The 21,694-nt window shown below is 39.6% G+C and overlaps 1 protein-coding gene across 1 annotated transcript in view; it reads right to left on the bottom strand.

The window, feature by feature from the left end:
- Nucleotides 1–21,694, bottom strand: part of haus1 (HAUS augmin-like complex, subunit 1) — a 48,422-nt gene that overhangs the window by 5,511 nt on the left and 21,217 nt on the right. Inside the window, exons 2-8 of the mRNA XM_059965551.1 lie at nucleotides 21,362–21,536; nucleotides 20,549–20,684; nucleotides 14,409–14,537; nucleotides 9,466–9,589; nucleotides 4,857–4,922; nucleotides 4,196–4,267; nucleotides 3,747–3,794 (exon numbers count right to left, since the gene is read on the bottom strand). Of these exons, the coding sequence (XP_059821534.1) occupies nucleotides 3,747–3,794; nucleotides 4,196–4,267; nucleotides 4,857–4,922; nucleotides 9,466–9,589; nucleotides 14,409–14,537; nucleotides 20,549–20,684; nucleotides 21,362–21,536 (750 nt within the window). The remainder of the gene's footprint in view (nucleotides 1–3,746; nucleotides 3,795–4,195; nucleotides 4,268–4,856; nucleotides 4,923–9,465; nucleotides 9,590–14,408; nucleotides 14,538–20,548; nucleotides 20,685–21,361; nucleotides 21,537–21,694) is intronic.

Consider the following 21,694-nt stretch of genomic DNA (forward strand, 5'->3'; position numbering starts at 1 on the left):
TGCATTAAGGCGTAGTTCAAGTACCATCTATAAATTTGCTGATGATGCAACATTGTTGTTAGAACCTCAGATGGAGAAGAAAGTGAGTACAGGAAACACATATACCAACTAGTGGAGTGGTGTCGCAGCAACAACCTGACACTCAACGTACAATGAAAGAGCTGATTGTGGACTTCAGGAAGGGTAAGACAGAGGAACACATTCCAATCCTCATAGAGGGATCAGAAGTGGAGAGTGAGCAGCTTCAAGTTCCTGGGTGACAGGATCTTTGAGGATCTAACCTGGTCCCAACATATCGATGCAGCAATAAAGAAGGCCAAGATAGCATCCTGGGTACTAGCCTACAAAGTACCCAGGACATCTTCAAGGAGCGGTCTCTCAGAAATGCAGCGTCCCCCAGCACCCAGGGCATGCCCTTTTCTCTCTGTAGGAGGTACAGAAGTCTGAAGGCACACACTCAGCGATTCAGGAACAGCTTGTCCCCTTCTGCCATCCAATTCCTAAATGGACATTGAACCCACGAGCACTACCTCACTTTTTTAACATATATGGTTTCTGCTTTTCAATGATTTTTAATCTATACTGTGCTAATATACTGTAATTGATTTACTTACTTATGTATTTGTCCTCTACATTATGTATTGCATTGAACTACTGTTGCTAAGTTGACAAATTTCACGTCACATACCGGTGATAATAAACCTGATTTTTCACATCTCCAGATCAGGAATTCTGGGTGATGTTGCAATAGCTCTTCTTCAGAATCAGAATTCCCATAAAAGTCAGTTTTTTTTTATCATAGTCAGAAAGGAAACTGAAATTGAGACACCTTGAGACGAGAGTCCATATAAACTCCAGTGGAATCTAAATGAAAAGGAACCTATTGAAAGCAATTTGCTTTATAATGTCAAGGAAGACGACAAGCAAAGGAACTAATACTAAAAGGCAATGTACAGCACAGGCTCACCAGAAATCAGCAGTGAGATCATTGTCTCAGCCCAGATCACCAGCAGGTTTGCTTGCCACAGCGTCTGACCAACAACTGAATGTCAATCTTGGAAAGCAATTGAAGTTCCCTGATTTCACTGCATCATCATCCCTGAGGCCTGACATTGTCATTCTGTCAGAAACCTTGAATAATTAACAGTTGTAGAGAAGAGCAGATTGAGGAGGTGTTTGAATGTAAGAAAGCCAAATAGCAAGAGCTGGTAGAGCAGTGCCAGAGACAGGGATGGAGGGCAGGATGCGAGTCTGTAGAGGTGGGTTGTAGAGGTTTTGCTGGCAGCTCGCTCTGCAGAACCTACTCTCTCCTTGGCATTATGGAGACTGCAAAGAAAGGCACCATCAGACCCATCACAGAGGCTGCTGAACGAACCTCCAGTTGGCTAAGGATCAAGAGATGTGACCTGTGCTGGGACACAAGACAAAGCCTGATCAACCATGGCTGGGTCACCCGAGCGAGAATGCCTGATGTTGAAAGACCCAAAACACCGGATGACCTCAGGATTACATCACTGATGATGTGAGCCCAGCACATTCTAGGATGTATCTCAGCACCATTTTCCGATTAACCTGCATGCTGAGTTTACCCATTTTAACAAAGAAGAGTGGGTCAGAAGTGTGCCCAGAATGATGGATATAGTCAATCATTTTTTTAAAAAATTGTAAAATAAAACTCACACTGTTCTGGATAGCTTTATGGAGATGAACTGGAAAATATCAGTTTCCATTTATTCAAGTTAGCAGGAGGTGGAAATGTGGCAAGTCCACCATTTAGTGCTTGTTTATAACCAGTCCTTAAAAACAGTTCAGGTTGCTATCTTGAACTACTACAGTTCTTTCAGTGAAGATGCTCCCATAGGTCTGTTGAAAAGGGAGTTCTACAATTTACAAGAATGAAGAACTGGAGACAGACTTCCAATTCAGGATGGGAAATGACTTTAGAGGGGATTTGCAGGAAACAGTTTTCCCTCAGCCTCCACTTTGATTCCTCCATGAGCCATCTTGTGGCTTTCAGGCTTTAACCAGTTCAATTCCTGAGCAATTCTTGGTTTGACTTGATCCTTTGAGGCTTCATGGAGTACACCCCCTTTTCTATGCCACTACGCCAACACAGTTGCTGGTTCAGGACATTACCAGTGACTTTAACAGGGGAGCCTACAAAATGGCTGAAAGGTATAGGAATTAAAGGCTGTCAATAGAGTCAAAGAGACACCTGTCCTAAATTGGACCTAATTGTAGATAGCTGTGATAACCTTGCTGTGTGTAATTGGTTTACTCACCCTTTATTATCTAAATTCAGTGACTAGATCAGTGGTAGGTGGTCTGTCCAATTGTACTCTTAATATGTGTTGACATGGAGATTAAGTGTTTTAAGTGTTTTGGTAGACACCAAGGTACAGAAGAGTTAACTATACTGATGAGTTTTGACATCCACCTTTTCACCAGATTTATTAAGAATGACAGGTTACCTTTCAAAAATGATACCATTGAATCAGATAGGCTTTTACAACCTGGTCATTATAGTCACAATAAAATTGTTAACAAGAAATTAATTTTCCAAAACTGACAATAAAGAAACTGTTTTTGAATGGAAGGAAACAATTTTTTAAACGGTTTGTCAATAACTAATTACTGACATCCCCATTGTACATGTGATCACAAGCTCAAGTCAATCAATCAAACATATTAACTGCCTTTTTCTCAGGAAATATGTTTGACGATTTTAGGATGCTGCAGATTTAAGAGCCTGGAGTGAGAAAAATAAGAACGAGGACACAAGAAGGTGCAAGAAAGCAGAGCAGTTAGCAGAGCAACTTCAAAGAGATGCAGGTTCAACCTGCCCTCTGGTTCCTGGTTCCCTCCCTCCCATATCCCAAAGACATGGACTGGAAGATTAATGAGTAAATTGATCTGGTGTGTAGGAGAGTGGTAAATTCTGGGTTGTGGTGGGGGAGAAGATGAAATGTGGGAGAATAAGAAATGTTGATCGATGTAAGATTAGCATCAATGTGTGGTGCTGACCCAATGGGTCAAATACACCTTATCTCCATGCTTTATCTATCTACAACTCTAAGAGGGTGTGCACACAGCACTAAAATTCTTGTGCTTCTGCAGCAAAGATTCTGGAATTCAGAATCTGCTCAATTGAGCGAAACAATTTCTAAATGAAAATACATTCAGTAAAAACATTGTCCAAAAGGTAAAATTTGCTGGAAATATGAAATTAAGATGATAATATTTAGTGAATGCAGTATCTGTAACCCATGTACCTCTTGTCCTAACAAGGGAAGGGTATTGAAAGGGGACCACAATATCACAGAAAAAGTCTTTTTGGAGTGCTGAAAGGATGGGAATGCCAGATTATCGTTTCATTGGGCATTCTCAATATCAAGACTTAACATTGAATTCAACATTTCTGGATCGTTAACAGTGGTCCAGACTTTTCAGATAGCAACTATTGGCAATGATTCTCATATATCACCTTTCTTTATTTGTCACAACACAACTTTACTTTGTCAAGTGTCAGCTTTTCTAATATTTAATCTCCTACTTGCTATTCTATAATAGACCTTGTTTGTTTCCTCCTTGCTTCTCTCTTAAATTATGTTACATTTATAACTTTCATTTCTGATGGAAGTTCAATACCCTGTGGCATTGTTTCCTGTCCATGAATGCTGCCTGAACTGCTGAATATTTTCCAGAATTCATTTTTAATTTAAGTTTTAGTTTTGTTGACCACTTACCAGCTCCAATTTAGTTTCCTCAATTTTCACTTTGGCAGCATAAAGATTCTGAAAAATACAGATTCAACAAGCCCCCCCCACCAACAGAACAAAAAAGGGTTAGTAACAAGCATCAGAACTCAGATTTCAGTAAATAGTACAAAATATCAACTTTATTCCTCCTTCTTTCTTCGCTTTCTCCCATTGTTCACTCTCCTCTCCTATCAGATTCTTTCTTCTCCAGCTCTCTACCTTTCCCACCCACCTGGCTTCACCTATCACCTTCCAGTGGGCCTCTTTCCCTTCCTCCCACCCTTTTTATTCTGGCATCTCCCCATTTCCCTACTAGTCCTGAAGAAGGATCTTGGCCTAACTCTTTTCCATAGATGTTGCCTGACCTCTAGAATTAGTGTGTGTTGCTTTTTATTCCTAATCTTGCTTGTGAAAACAAATATAACCAAAGTACTTACAGGTGTCAAATCTTGGTAGGATTTCAGTTTTTCATTTAAAGATGCTACTTCCTGGTTGACATTTTTCAGCTTCTATAAAGTAAACACACTGAATAATCAGTCTCAATGACTTCCACTCTATATCAGTTCTGTAAGCTTCTTCTACATTACAGACTTGCTTCCAATCAAAAACTGGGACAGAAGCTAATTTGATGCTTGCAGACTTGTACTTCATGGATATTCAGCACATTCAGTTCCACATTGGTCTCAATCATCTCATGTGTTACAGGCTTACAAAAAAAAGGTTAAACAACCACTCAGATTCTCAGTTCTTTATCATTTAGCTGGAATATAGGCCCCGATCACTGGCAGCCTTCATCCCAACTTAATGCTTAGGGCATTGGGCAACAAGACAGGCTCCTTAGTTCACTACACTGAAGAACTCTTTCCTAACATGCCATAATACAGTGGTGAAATTACATTAAAAATAATTACATCTCACTTAGAGATTTCTTTCTGTACCATTAAATACAAGACAAATTGAGTGCTGGGAAGTAGAATTAATTTAGACAGGTATTTGTCAGTTGATATGGTGAGCCAATGAGCCTTTTCTGGGCTGGATTACTTCACAACTTTAAAATCTACACAGGTCATATTGAATTATTGACATTCCTATACCCACCTCAGAGAGTTCCACCAGTGATCGATGATCTAAACTTGAGTCAAATCCAACCTTCTTCAGCTCGTTCTGTTAAAAGAAAAAAATAATTATCCAATGCTACACAAAGTAAGTTTGACACAAAATAAGTTATATATCAAGAACAAAAACACAAAAATAACAGGAGTGGGAATAGGTGATGAGTTAAACAATACGCTAAAGTGTAATTTCATGATTGTTGACTGGAACATTTCAGTACTTACTTCTCCAAATGGAATACTCCATTTAACCTTACAATAACCTTGTGTTTCCTGTCAGTGAATACATTGTTAAGAACATAAATGATCTATTGCATAATAATATAATTATATTGAACAATTACCTATAGTACCTATTCCTATTTTTTGAAAAGCAATATAGTGTCCACTAACATTAATGAATCTACTGAGCTCACAATAACTTCCAGCTAGTCTGTAGTATCAGTGATTAATTTTCCATGCACCTGACTGATTTCACTCTTTTTTAGAAGCATAGAATAGATTTACAGCAGAGCAAATCATTTTGACACTCAGAATCGTTGTTCAAACGAGTAGTCTCTTCTACTCCACCACCAGACTACACAACTAACCACTGTCTACAACTTCACCTATGGTATTAAAATGGTTGTACACAGCAGATGAAGTTCAGTATGGGAAAATGTGAAGTGATATGCATTGCCAAAAAGCCAACAGGTTATAATAACCAACTGTAAACTCCCCAAATCAGCCACAGGAACAACACTGCTGTTGAGAAAGGAATATAGTAAAAATTTAGCAAAATAGTTCCAAAGATGGCATTTACATGGATGGATTGAAAAAGCTCGAGTGACTCTCCTTAGGACGGAGGAAATTTGTTCGGAGTTTTCTCCTAACTTCATTTACAGGATGTGTACATTAAAAATAGCAATTTAGTAAATGTATTGTTCACCCCCAATTTCTCAGGATCCTCTGGTGAACCACAGAAATTTGTATGGTAAGGTATGCCCACTATGCTTTTCAGTTGGCTATTCCAAAAATTCCTGAAGCTTGAAGGGCAGCAAGGTAGCATTGTGGTTAATATGAAGTTTTTTACTGAGCCAGTGATCATAAAATTGAAATTCCCACCAACGTAAGGAGTTTGTACATTCTTGCCATGACCACATGTATTTCCTCTGCATGTTTGGGCTTTCTCCTACTTCCCAAAGATATACGAGTTAGGGTTAAAGTTAGAAAGTTGTGGGCATGCTATGTTGGCACTGGAAGCATGGTGATACTTTCACGCTGTCCCCAACCTTGCACTGCATCAGTCGTTGACGCAAACAACTCATTTCAATGTATGTTTCAATGAGCGTGTGAAAAATAAAGCAAATCTAATCTTAAAATTTAGACCCAGCATCAAAAGGAGTAATGATAATATATCCCAGTCAAAATGGTAACTGATTTGAAGGAAAATTGATCCCAAGCATCTACCATCTCAGTCCTTCTTGGAGATGGATATCAGAATATGTGAGGTGCTGCTGAAGTAGTACAACGCACCTTGTGGATTGTAAACACAAAAGCTATGGCTCACTGGTAGATGCTAAAATGGCAGATCATGTTGCTTTGACTGCATTATGGCATATTTGGAGAATAGTGTGCAATTCTGGTTGCCCCAATATAGGATGGATGTGGAGACTTTAGAAAGGATGTGGAAAAGACTTACTAGGATGCTGTCTGAATGAGAAGGGTATAAGGAGAAGTTGGACAAATTTGGGTTGTTTGTAATATAAAGCATCAGAGGCCAAGGGGAGACCTGACAGAAATCTATAAAACTATGAGAGGCATAGATGGGATAGACAATCAGAATCTTTTTCCCAGTGTAGAAATATCAAGAACTCTATATGCAATTAAGTTAAGAAGGGGAAAGCTTAAGGAAATGTTCAGGGCAAGGCCTTTTAATGTAGAGAGTAGTAGGTGCTCAGGGTATTGGAAACAGAAGGATGGGTTCCAGAGGTTGTTAAATACATGAATGTGGAACAAGTGAAAAGATATGGATCAAGTAAGACAAAAGAGGTTTGGCTGAATTCAGCATGATGTGGACTGAATAGTCTGTCCCTGTGCTGTACTGTTCTATGACTGGAAAACATTGGGCTACTTGATGATGGTTGTACTTGAATTCATTCAGAGAAACTAGCAGCATTCCAACACTTTCCTGATTTATGCTTTTCAGGTAGTAATTTGGCTTTAACAAATCAAGTCACAATTCACACCTTGCAGAACAGGCAGCCTCTGACCTTTAGTAGCTACAGTACTTCAGTCTCTAATGTAGCCAGTTGTTTCTTGTGACATCCAGGCTACGAAGAGTAGTGGTAAGGCCACCGAATGTCAAAGGGATGTGATCTGGTTCTCTCCTGTTGAGCATTTCTGTAGCAGTTACTTGCAATTTATCACCACAAGCCTGGATGTTGTCCAAGTTCCGATGGAAGCTGGAAAGGGAAAGCTTCATACGCAAAATGCTGGAGTTTCATTATCTGAGATGGTGTAAGTGGAGCCAACAAAGGAGAAATCAACAAAATCATGATCTCATGAGAAGGTCCAGAAGGGGCAATGATAAAGCTGTGTTGGGAAGAAGACTCTTCAATACAATACGATACTGAGTAACAATGATTTCCTGAGCTTAAATGATTGGCTTCAAACATTAATTATCAGCATTTTTTCATCTTGATCAGCAATCAATTTTGATTCTGATGTAGGGTTGCAACCTGAAACATTGATAAATTCCTTCCTCCCACAGAAGCTGCAAGACCCACTGAGATCTTCCACACATTGATTGTTGCTCCAGATTTCATCATCTGGCGTAGTCTCCTATGTCTCAGTTGTCTTTCTTCATGGAGAGTTTTCCTACTAATGTTTCCATCATCCCCTTATGAAGGATCATTAATCTAAAGCATTACTTCTCCTTCAAAACATGCTGTCTTGCCTCCTGTTTACTGCATTTTCCTTGATACATGAGGAATTTCATTACATTCTGAGGTATTTAGCTATACCAGTGTTTTACAGGCAATCAACATAACCTCTTTGCTTTTATGTGTGTGCTCTATTTGTGAAATCCAGAATCACATATTTACTTGCCTCGCCTGTAACAGTCTGGATGGAAGCCAATGATCTATTCCTAGTACAGGTTGAGCAGCCCTTAACCAAAAATTCCAAAATCCAAAATAATCCGAAATTTGAAATGTTCTCGAGTGCTAACATGACATCACAAAGGGAAAACTCCTCAAGGCACTGGGAAAGCTCCTAGGCAATGCACAGGTCTCTGCACATCAAAGACAGTTCTGAGAAGTGACTTCATTTATGTAATGACAGAAGTTAATGAAAAATAGAAAAAACACTGCATAAAGCAAAAAATAAAAATCTCAATCATGTATCGTCAATGTCAGAATGAACATTTGCCACTTAACGGTATGCTGATCATGAAACATGCAAAGATCTATCACAACAAACTAAAAATTGAAGGCACTTGTGAATATTCAGCAGGATGGTTGCACAAATTTAGGAAAAGGCACAGCTCTAATTATTTAAAAATAATGTATCTGCTGATCACGAAGTAGGAGAGAAATTCACTGAGTTTGCAAAAACTGTCGCTGATGAAAATCTAACACCAGAACAAGTCTACAACGCTAATTGTTTTTACACCTTACGTAAAACCTAAAAAGTAGTAAAATACAAATACAGTGAACTGTAACTTTTTAATCAAAATGCAGCATCAAGGGTGGAGACTGCCATTGTTTGCTGTTGTTCAACAGATGACTTTGGAATTCTCCCGATGCTGCTTTTGTTACCCTGCACACATTATATTTTAATTATATTAATGGTTGGTAATAATTTTTACTGTTAAGTACATATGTGCAATAAACAAGCGCAAGACAAAGACTGCTTACTGGTAGCACTTGAATTCAGGTTCAGAAACGATGGCGATCACAAGCTTTCTCATTATATATTCCAAAATTTTAAAAAATCTGAAACCCTTCCAGCCCCAAGCATTTCAGATAAGGGGTACTGGTGATTCTAATCTCAGCCAACTAATGGAAATACACAACAATTATATAATTCAAAACAAATTAGGATGCCAGTATCTCTCACACCCTAGAGACTCGATAGAGCACCGCTGGCAGACGTAGAAATAGGTAACGACAGGCTTGGCAAAATCCCAGGTTACTTTTATTGGTCAACCGGAATAGAGACAGTTGGTTGTCCATTTGTCTATTGGAAAAGGCAACAGAACCTTGCTTCAAGCCCTGCTGCAGCACAACATCCACACAGTTACACCATCTCATGGTTCCATTTTCAGAAGTTAGGATTGAGAGCCCTGGATGAATTCTGCCCAACCTAATGCTAGCGCTTTCTGTGTACCACAAAGGTTTTTATTTCACTTGGAATGAAAATCAAACTCAAACTAAATTGATTCTGCATTTAGTTTAAGACAAATTCTTTGATCTTGGTAATGGAGCATGATTAACAACCTAATCCAAAGTTAAATTTTGGGCCTCCCAAGTTTCAGGAATTTTCTTAATGCATATAAAACCAATCCTGGTGATGCAGATTCAAGCAATCACCCTTAAACCTACGGCACTGACCTCTAAATTTTGGCTCAATTGGCTCCATTCTTTCATCTTTTTTATGAAGACGTCCATATTCTGTTTTCTATTCTCTGCTTTTGCCTTCGCTTCTATGACATCATCATCTGTCTTCAACAAATCCCTTAAAATGAGAAAATTCAAAGTCGTCAGGCAGGGTGGCATCAGCGAAAGTCAACTATTTACTCCAGGGTAATCATTGAGTACTTTGTTCAGCTATAGCCACAGGTGCTATCCAAAGAATGTGACCTAACCACAGAGTCCCTAAACCAATTCTGACCATTCAGCATGAAATATCCTTCTTCCTGTCATTATCATGGTCTCTTTCTGCAAGACAACAAGCAGAGGGAGTGACAGGATGGTGAGAGAAAGAGTAGGTTCCCTTAAGGACCAAAGAGGTGATCTGTGTGTGGAGTCAGGGGTTGTGTCAGATCCCAAATCAATACTCATCTGAATTGACCAAGGAGGACAACATGGGAGATGGGAGATAGTGAGTTCACGGAAAAGTATGTGGATAAACTAGAAAAGCATTAAGAAGTTGGAGGTATGAGATGTTAAAGGATGTATGAAGGTTGAGAAATCCCCGGAACTGCTAAGATCTATTTCAGTTTGCTATGTGATGCATGAGAAGAGACAGTTTAGGCCCAGCAAAGACTTTGGCATCTTTGTTAGCTACAGATGAGATGTCAGAAATCTAGGCAATAGTTTATGTTGTTCCTTTATTTAAAAAGGCCAGCAGCTATAAAATGGGCAACTACAGGTTTGCCTCACATCAGTGGCAAGGAAATTATTGGAGAAAATCCCAAGTGACAGATTTATGTGCACTTGGGATCTGGTCAGTTTCTTATTTGAGGTGGTAACTAGGAAAATGACATTGGCAGTATAGACTTTACTAAGTCACACGGCAAGATTCTGTGTGGTAGGTTGTTCCAGAAGGTTAAGTTACATGAGATACAAAACGAGTTAGCTAATGGGTTTGGTGAAAGGAAACATAGGGTGGTGGTGGAAATATGCTTTTACCAGTACTATGATCAGTGATGTACCACAGAGATCAGTGCTGGGACATTTTCCTTTTATGATACATATCAATGACTTGGATGTAGAGGATATGATAAGTTACTTGTCAAGTGGCAAAAGGAAGCTGGTCTAAAGGTATAGCAGGTGGAAAGTTGGAAGAGTGGTGATAGATGGAATCTAATCTTGACATGTACAAGGTGATGCATTTTGGGATGTCAGAGGGATAGTATATACACCAGAAATGGTAGGCCACTAAGGAATGTTAATGAACAGAGGGAACTTGGGCCTCGTGTCCCTAGTTCCCCAATAGGGTGGTGAAGGTGTCATATGGCATACTTGCCTTCATGGGGTAGCACATAAAAATACTATTTGGAATATTATGTTGCAACATTACAAAACAATAATTATACTGCACTTGGAATATTGTGGAAAGAGTGAGCAATTTCAAATTCCTGGGTGTCAATATCTCTGAGGATAAACCTGGACCCAGCATATTAATGCAGCTACAAAGAAAGCATGACAGCAGCTAGATTTCATTAGGAGTTTGAGGAGATTGTTGTTGCCACGTTGGGGTGAACTGACAGAAGAATATAAAATTATAAGAGGCAAGGATAGGGTAGATAGTCAGAATCACTTCCCCATGATAGGTGTTTCAAAAAGCAGAGTGCATAGCTACGGTGAAAGGAAGAAGTTTTAAAGAAGATTTGACGGAAACATTCTGTTTTTAGCGCACACACACTGTACCTCACTACCAGATGTGGAGTCAGATACAATCCCAAAGTTTAAGAGACATTTCAATAAGCATAGAAGGATATGGAACTTGTGAAGGCAAATGGGATTAGTGCAGTTGGGCAAAAAATACACTCTATAACTCCATATGGTAAACTTGTGCAATTGTGTGTCCTTAACTTAATTACAAAGCTTACTTACACAGGATGTACTCCACTTTATAAACCAGAAGCCAATGTCTTCAGAAAGCTGTAGTCTATTTGCTTAGATATCATCTGTGCTCTTTCTGCAGGTTCAGAGATGGAAGCTGAACTGCTTCCTGAGACAGAGTCTAGAGTTTCTAAGGGTTTCCAGCACAGTGCTTCAGGTGCCAGTTATATCTGGGAGTCAACAAGGTGACTTCATTGATCATCCTGCACAGCCACTTTCAGTGGAATTCCATTCCTCACTATCCAATTAGGACCGAAGAACCTCCTGTGATCGTTCCTCTTCCTTCCACTCATATGCCTTCAGGGATCTCACAAATCAAAAATCGGTCTTCTACGTTCTCCCTCTCTGGCAAATATTGAAACCTTCACAAACTGAACCTCACTGAGATTAATGTATCCAACTACAGCTCTCTCTAAACTGCTACCATTTTGGTACATCTATCTTTGGTGCTAGCCACTGCCTCATCTCAGCAACTGCATTAATCCACATCTGTTATCTCCACATCCAATTATATAACAGCTCCCCTCCTGAACCTTCCAATTCCTATAAAGTCAAGCACATCCAAAATTTTACCTCCTTAAGTACAACACCTATCAACCCATTAACTTGTAACCTGTTCTCTGACTTTCAGTTGAACATCATTTCAATTTCAAAATTCACATCCTTTGTTTTCAACTGGCATGGTGGCCTCAATCTCCCTCATTCCCATCACCTTCTTCAGTTCAAGAGAGACCCTGATTGGCCACGAGTTTGGGAAATTCTTCGTCCTATATTTAAACCACCAGTGTTGGTAGGTGGGTGGGTAGGTGGATGAGTAGGTAGATGGATGGATGGATCGGTAGGTGGGTGAGTGGGTAAGGAGGCGGGTGGGTAGGCGGGTAGGTAGGTAGGTAAGTAGGTGGATGAGTGGGTAGGTGGATGGTAGGTGAATAGGTAGGAAAGAAGGAAATGGAACATTTGCACACATAACACGGTTTGTTGTGATGTAACACTGCAATTGTTATGGATACAGTAACTCTGCGGATGGATGACCGTGATCTGATTGACACTGCCACAAGAGGCTATCAGTTCCTGGGAAAGAGGCACCACTCCTTCTAGTGGCAAGGCACTATCATCACAGAAATGCAATCTCAATCACTGAATCAGAATCAGCGGTAGTATTACTAACATACTGTATGACGTGAAATTTGGTCCTTTTTGGCACCAGTAAAGAGCTATACATAAATATTACTATAAGTTTCAATAAGAATATTAAAAACAAATCAATAATGCTTCTAATTGAGTGCAAGTTTTTAGTTGCAAAAGCATTTAGCCAATCTATCCCACTCCTGGATGCCTCCTCATCACCATCTGAGATTCTGTCAACAGTTATGTCATTGGTGAATTTATAATTGACATTTAAGCTGTGCCGAGCCGCACAGTCATGAGTGTAGAGAGCTAAGGACACATCGTTGAGGTGCGCCTGTGTTGATTGTTAGTGAGGAGATGTTATTTCTGATCTTCACTGACACAATGAGGAAATCAAGGATCTATTTGCAGAGGGAGGTACAGGGACACAGGTTTGAAGCTTGTTAATTAGAACTGAGGAGATGATGCTGTTGAACGCTAAACTGTAATCAATAAATCGCAGCCTGACATAGGTATTATGGTTGTGCTGGTGGCATGATGTCTCTTAATTCTTGACTCTTCATGCAGGAGGAAACAGACCTTCAGTATCTCTTTCATACAACCATGATTTTGATTTGATTAAATTTAACATTCCAGTTTCAACCTTAACCACATATGATCTTTTTGCCACAGTAGAAGCTTTACACTGATGATAGGCCATTTACCCAAAACATTAACTGTTGTCTTCAATTACAGTATAACTATTTGATTGTGAAGTGCTTTAGAGCTTAACAGCGCTAGGGCAAGTGTACTCTGCAATACTCCAAAATTACTGTTGCTAAATCAGCAGCTAATGATCTAGTTTATTAGGAAATAAGTTTACAGTTACTAAATAAGTCATATTCAATGACTCTGAATCTCAAACCTCCACTGCCTGTATCTATACCTAGGGAGCGGTGTCTCAGAAAGGCAGTGTACATTACTAAGGACCTCCAGCACCCAGGGCATGCCCCTTTTCTCACTGTTACCATCAGGTCGGAGGTACAGAAGCCTGAAGGCAAACACTCAGCGATTCAGGAACAGCTTCTTCCCCTCTGCCATCCCATTCCTAAATTCCTAAATGGACATTGAATCTTTGGACTTTGTTTTAAAATATACAGTACTTCTGTTTTTGCACTTTTTATAAAATCTATTCAACATACGTAATTGATTTACTTGTTTATTTATTATTATTAATTTTTTTTCTCTCTGCTAGATTATGTATTGCATTGAACAGCTGCTGCTAAGTTTACAAATTTCACATCACATGCCGGTGATAATAAACCTGATTCTGACTCTGATTCTGATTCATGGAGAAAGCTTTGGGAATAGATTCTGAGGGAAAAATCCAAAGCTGGAGTCCCTACGGCAGCCCTACATTGAGTTCAATGCTGACTGGCAACTCCCATGGCGCTGCTGGTGCCAAACTGTATTGGTCTCTGCCATTCCTTTGAGTTCATCTGATGCATAGAGAGGGGAGCTTGCTCTCCGTATCATACTGCCCAGGGTTGCATATCTAAGACAGCTAGGAAGCAACATCCATTGTCAACTCTGACCAACAGTGCATTACTTGTATTTTTAGGACTACATTCTCCGATTTACAATGATCAATCAGGTCAAATCTATTTTTCGTGATGCAGAATTTGTGCAACAATTTTCCACTATTCAATCCATTCTTACATCTTTAAAAAAACAGTAGTTTTGCTTACAAATTTATACTGCAAAAGTATAGTTTTAACTGATATATCTTGCTAAATATCTAACTAGTTATAAAGGTGCTGCATAAAGCTAAAGATGGGGAACGGCAACAGAAATAAACAAAGAAGCTACTTGACACTCACGTTTGTAAAGACTTTTCCAGCATGATGATTTCAGTCAGCTTTTTCGACAGTTCACTAATAAGATCTCTTTGGTGTCTGTTCTCAGCTTCTAAACGATCAGATGTCAAGTCGTTTATTGCAAGCACAAAGCTAAAAAAAATGAAAATGTCATACATACAATACAAAGCAATGCAAACAGAAAACTCTGAGTCAGATCAATGTTTGTCATGTGTACCCTGCTGGAACTGAGTACACACGTAGACGGAATCAGAGATGGGTCAGATCGATCAATTGCTAAAACCCAACATCAAACAGCTTGCCAGCATTCAATATTAAATGGCTAACTTTTTCAAAAAATGAACACAGGCTCAATGGGCTGAATTGTCTTTGTCTGAGCTGTACAATTCTCTGGTTCCAGTTTGCACAGCACTGGAATGCCAGTAGAACCATCTCTTTCCAATAGGTGGCATTTCAACTTACATTGAGGAAAAAAATAACAGACTTGGTTTCACGTGTCTTTTCCTGCCTATTCAACTAGAAATCTTTGAAGAACTTAAGAGTTAAGTTCCAATATACTGTTATATTTAATCTGTGCTTTACCCTGGGTATGTACAGCCGCTAAGTTCTACATGCACATTTCTGACAAATTGACACACATTTCCTTCCTCCTGTTATAACTGTCAGTCTACCCCAGCACATTGAGTGTTTCTCAGAAGGCCAATATCTTTGCATCACCAGGTTTATTACAGCATCAGAGTGCAACGTGGCTAGGATGTCTCTGACTCCCTATCAGTACAAAGGCAAAAAAAACATACGCTGAGAGATTACGTCTGAATGGCTTTATAATTAGAGGTTAAATAAGATCACAGATCAAAAAAGCTGACTGTCTCTCTTTCCACAGATGCTGCCTGACCTGCTGGGTGCATTCAACTTTGTTTTGTTTTATTACGATTAGAGGCTATGGTTATCAGATCTTAAAGTAAAGATATATATTTAAAAAACAGGTTTAGACAGGAGAAACATTTAGGAATACTATTACTGAAAACCCAGTTATTAATTCTGTAAAAATGGTATGAGGGAACAAAAGTAAAAATATTAATTTTGATAGAATGACTACAAAGGAAATAACTTTAAAATGATGAACAACCAATACATGTCTGAAAACTGAGGTGACAGGGTTCACACATATTTATTATATTCAAAGTGAAGATTGATGAACTTTTTTGATTAATGGAGATTGATTCACCAATGACCCTGCTATTGTTGAACAAATCACGTGACATTAAGTCAGATCCGGATGAGTGGTGCCTCAACAACAATCTTTTACTCAAGGTCAGCAAAACTAAAGAGCTGATTGTTGACTTCAGGAAGGAGAAAGGGAGGGAACATGTGCCAGACCACATAAGGGGATTGGCAGTGGAGAGACTCAGCAGCTTCAAATCCTTAGGCGTTAACATACCAGATGCATTGCCTGGGCATGGCACATAGATGAAATCAGTAGGAAAGTGCACCAGCGTCTTTACAATTTTCAGAGGTTAAAGAAGTTCGGCTTGTCACTGAACACTCTAACAAACTACTACAGATGTACAACAATGTATCCTGAATGGTTGCATTGTGGCAATTCAAATAGGCAGGAATGTAAAAAGTTGCAGAGAGTAGCAGACTTTGTCCAATACGCACACACATCCCTCCCACTACAGAAGATGCTACCTCAAGAAGACAAAATCTATCAAAGATCCCCACCATCTGGGTCACCATCAGGCAGGACCTACAGAAGCCTGAAGTCTCACACCACCAAGTTCAAGAACAATTATTTTGCTTAGGAACACTATGACCACTCTGATCACTTTGCACTAAAATGGACATTGTAATTGTGATGTGAAGCCCAAGTGGGGCTTTAACTTTAAAGTGCCACAAGGTGGCACTTTAACTATCTTAAAGTGCATGGAATAAATTTAAACTATTTCTCCACTGCCACTTTAAGTCACTCAGCATATGACACTAGCACCACCAAGCATACAAGATCACGAGCATTCATTCAAGGGCGGTCTATTGCAGCTAACATCTTCTGGTGCTCTTACGCCATAAAAATGTATGGAATTATTCACATTGTTCCTCCACAACATTTGCACAGGCCTCAGAATCAGAATCAGGTAACATCACTGGCATATGTCATGGAATTTGTTACCTTTGCAGCAGCAGTACAATGCAATACATAATAATAGAGAAAAAACATGAATTACAGTAGATACTTAAAATAACATGAAATAAATAAATAAAAACCGTGAACCAAATGGCCTGTAATACCGTATCATTGTATGAAAGGGGAACAAATTGTGAACAGGTGTGATATGGCACAGTAGCATTGCAGTTAGAATAGGAATCCGGTTTATTATCACCAGCATGTGATGTGAAATTTGTTAACTTAGCAGCAGCAGTCCAATGCAATACAAAATCTAGCAGAGAGAAAAAAATTAATAATAATAAATAAACAAGTAAATCAATTGTGTATGTTGAATAGATTCAAAAAACATGCAAAAACAGAAATACTGAATATTTTTTTTTAAAGTGAGGTGGTGCCCAAAGATTCAATGTCCATTTAGGAATTGGATAATAGAGGGGAAGCAGCTGTTCCTGAATCACTGAGTGTGTGCCTTCAGGCTTCTGTACCTCTTACCTGATGGTAACAGTGAGAAAAGGGCATGCCCTGGGTGCTGGAAGTCCTTAATCATGGACGCTGCCTTTCTGAGACACCGCTCCCTAAAGATGTCCTGGGTACTTTGTAGGCTAGTGCTCAAGATGAAGCTGAGTACATTTACAACTTTCTGCAGCTTCTTTTGGTCCTGTGCAGTAGCCCCTCCATACCAGACAGTGATGCAGCCTATCAGAATGCTCTCTACAGTACATCTATAGAAGTTTTTGAGTGCATTTGTTGACATGTCAAATCCCTTCAATCTCCTAATAAAGTATAGCTGCTGTCTTGCCTTCTTTATAACTACATTGATATGTTGGGACCAGATTAGGTTCTCAGACATCTTGACACCCAGGAACTTGAAGCTGCTCACTCTTTCTAGTTCTGATCCCTCTGAGGATTGGTATGTGTTCCTTCACCTAATCCTTCCTGAAGTCCACAATCAGCTCTTTCATCTTACTGACGTTGAGTGCCAGGTTGTTGCTGCGGCACCATTCCACTAGTTGGCACATCTCACTCTGTACGCCCTCTCATCACCACCTGAGATTCTACCAACAATGGTTGTATCGTCAGCACACTTATAGATGGTATTTGTGCTATGTATATACAGAGAGTAGAGCAGTGGGCTAAGCACACACTGCTGAGGTGCGCCAGTGTTGATAGTCATCAAGGAGGATATGTTATCACCAATCTGCACAGATTGTGGTCTTCCAGTTAGGAAGTCAAGGATCCAATTGCAGATGGAGATACAGAGGCCCAGCCTCTGCAACTTCTCAATCAGGATTGTGGGAATGATGGTATTAAGTGCTGAGCTACAGTCAATGAACAGCATCCTGATGTAGGTGTTTGTGTTGTCCAGATGGTCTAAAGCCATATGAAGAGCCATTGAGATTGCATCTGCCATTGACCTATTGTGGCAATAGGCAAATTGCAATGGGTCCAGATCCTTGCTGAGGCAGGAGTTCAGTATAGTCACGACCAACCTCTCAAAGCTATTCATCACTATCAACATTTCTACCAGGCAATAGTCATTAAGGCAGCTCACATTATTCTTCTCAGGCACAGGTATAATTGTTGCCTTTTTGAAGCAAATGGGAACTTCCGCCCATAGCATTGAGAGGTTGAAAATGTCCTTAAATACTCCTGCTAGTTGGTTGGCACAGGTTTTCAGAGCCTTACCAAGTACCCCATCAGGACCTTCCTCCTTGCAAGGGTTCACTCTCTTTAAAGTCAAGTCTAACATTGGCCTCTGAGACAGACATCATAGGGTCATCAGGTGCAGCTGTAGTTGTGTTCTCCCTTTCAAAGTGTGCATAGAAGGCATTGAGTTTGTCTGGTAGTGAAGCCACGCCGCCAGTCATGCTATTGGGTTTCACTCTGTAGGAAGTAATGTCTTGCAGACCCTGCCAGAGTCACGGTGCATCTGATGTCGCCTCCAACCTCATTTGAAATTTTCTCTTCACCCATGAAATAGTCCTCTGCAAATCATACCTAGTTTTCTGGTACAGGCCAATAGTGTTACAATAGCCTGTAACACTACGACAAACCCAGCGATCACCAATTGGGTTCAATTTCCGTCACTGCCTGTACATTCTCCCTGTGACCGGGTGGGTTTCCTCCCACAGTATGTTTAGGATTAGTAAGTTGCGGGCATGCTTTGTTGGCACCAGATACATGGTTACTCTTGAGGCTACCCAGCACAATTTCCCTGATCTGATGCAAATGATGCATTTCACCTTGTGTTTCAACGTATATGTGACAAATAGAGCTTATCTCTTGATATACACAAACTCAATTTTTAGATTTTCAATTCGCTTGGTGAGTTTTCAGAGTGCCACAGAGAAATATTCCAGGAAAGACACAGCTTACTTTGTCTATATCATGAATGTTTATTTGTGGATTTTTAAAAAATTAATTTAATTATAATTTCTAAATCCTACTTAAGTATGTTTTCCTTCAGAAGGCACAGGACAGAAGATGATATAATTTTAGTTGAGATGCCAACAAACTATTGAAGGAGCTCAAAGATTCAAAGTACATTTATTATCAAAGTATGCATATAGTATACAACCTTGAGATTAATCTTGCAGGCTGCTACAAAACAAAGAACCTGTTTAAAGAAATAAAATAACACAATGCACCTTCAAACACCCAATATGTAAGAAGGTACAGGCATACATTGGCGACTCTCTGCAGGCTACAGAAAATTGTATCAGTTTTACTGTTAAATTGTACTTTAAAAAGAACAAATTGCACCAACAAGACTTACAAATGACACACACAGAACATCAAACTGAAGAGTCACTGAAAGTGAGACCTCAGCCACAGAGCACGTTCAGCACAGAGCTGTGTGGAGCTGGTCCAGGAGCCCAACTGCTGCTTCCAAACCTTGCAACATGGGACCCAAGACTCCTGCACCTTTCTCCAGCAGCGGCAAGAGGGAGAACGGTCAAACGCAAGCAGACAGTGCTGAATACTGTTGGATCTTGTAAGTTTAACAGCATCACAGCAAGAGGTCAATGCTTCAGAGTAAGTGAAAGTCACGGCTGAGGGAAAAGGAAAAATTTTTAAAAGACATTCAAAAGTAATGATGTAGGCAGTATTGAAGTGTGGAATGGAGAAAATCAGTACCTGTTACAGTCACAATTACCAGGCACTAATGAAGACAAAATGGGCTTGATATCACCTACTTTTCGAACTCTGATAGAAGAGTGGTTATTAAGAAACAACACAAGGCAGCTTGCAAGAAAAGGAAGCCCGGGATTTTGTATTTAAAATTAATAATCAGATCAACCCATTCAAGCAACTGTATTAAGCTGTGAATATGACTAACAACTATTACAAAGTAATGTGTAAATTCAGTGGCCACTTTATTAGGTACCCCCGTACCTAACTGAGTGGATGTTCATGGTCTTCTGCTGCTGTAGCCCATCAGCTTCACAGTTCAATGGGTTGTGCATTCAGAGATGCTCTTCTGCACATCACTGTCGTAACACATGATTATCTGAATTACTGTTGCCTTCCTGTCAGCCAGTCTTGCCCTTCTCCTCATTAACAAGGCATTTTTGCCCACAGAACTGCCACTCACTGGATGTTTTTTTGTTTTTCACACTAGGAGATCAGCAATTTCTGAGATACTCAAACCACCCTGTCTGGCACAAATGATCACTCCACAGTCAAAGTCATATACATCACATTTTCCCATTCTGATGTTTGGTTTGAACAATAACTGAACTCAATGCCGTTATGCATTGAGTTGCTGCCATATGATTGGCTGATTAGATATTTGCGTTAACAAGCTGGTGTACAGGTGTACCTAATAAATAGGCCACTGAGTGTGATTTTGAGTTCTTGGATAAAATAATAATAGCATGCATAGGGGCGGGAGACAAAGAGCACTTACTTTTATTTTAATTTTAAATTAAGTTCAGTGAAACATTCTTACTGTTTATCTATATCAGATGATTACCTGGTTTGGGAAGTATCTTTCAAGTTCAAAGCAAGGCTGCTATCCACCAGTGTTTTCAGGCAGCTAGATCCAGTACTGGACAGGCTAGAGGTGGACAGGCCAACACTGTCCATAATGAAATCCTGTACGTAGTCAGCTGAATAGATGGAGAAAAATAATTTACAAATTGATGTACAAATCTCATATTTTCAAGTCGTTAAAATTGGCATTAGCCTGGACCCAAACGCTGGCATTCCATTCTACATCCAAGGTTTGAATCACAAGTTACCCGCATGTCACGGCTCCAAGCAAGAGCCTAAACTTCCTTTAAAATAACTCACGAGTTTTGCCCATCTGGATAGAGAATTAATTCTAATCCATCTAATTGTGGGCAGTATTGTTGGCAATGAGAAGTTTCTCTCCATTTCCACCATGCTAAAAAAATGCTACAGCGAAAATACAAAAGCTGCTACTTACCCACTACTTTTGACAACAGAGTATGATTAAAGAGTTAGGCTTCATCATTTTTCTTTGCAAGTTCACTGAACAACTGACAACTTTATAGGAAGAGTGAAAGTGTTAGAGCAAAGGACTCTAAACTCATTCCAAAAAAATAACTTACAAGAATGCACTTACTCTGTAGGAAGATAAAATACAGAACAGAAAACCATTGTAATCTTACTGAGCACCCCGCAGAATGGAATCTCCATGATATGATCAGTAGCTTGGAGATTGTTGTAGAGCACACAGAGGTGGTACTACTGCGAAACTCTATCACTCACAAATTCTGAATTTAACAATATACAGTTGAACAATACTTGGCAAATAACTCACCATCAGACTTGTATTCTTCAGTTTTTTGCTTCAGGTCCTCAATCAGTTGTGTAACATCATGATCTCGAGTTGCATTCCATTCCATAAGTTGGCAGAGAACATCCATGGTCCATGGATTTTCTTCAAAGGAAGGAACTTGCTGGTCTCCAAACATCTTGGATAACCACATGGAAACCTGCAATGAAACATAAACTGGATCAGAATACCCATTCATAATGATCCCTAATTTCTCCAATGAACACCAGCAATCAATGTCTTACACACTGCTACTGTCAGTGGAACAGTTTATAAAAGAACACAAAGCAACTAGTACTACAAAGCTTAACATGTCAT

Source organism: Hypanus sabinus, chromosome 3 (assembly GCF_030144855.1).
Source record: "Hypanus sabinus isolate sHypSab1 chromosome 3, sHypSab1.hap1, whole genome shotgun sequence".
Lineage (NCBI taxonomy): Eukaryota > Metazoa > Chordata > Chondrichthyes > Myliobatiformes > Dasyatidae > Hypanus > Hypanus sabinus.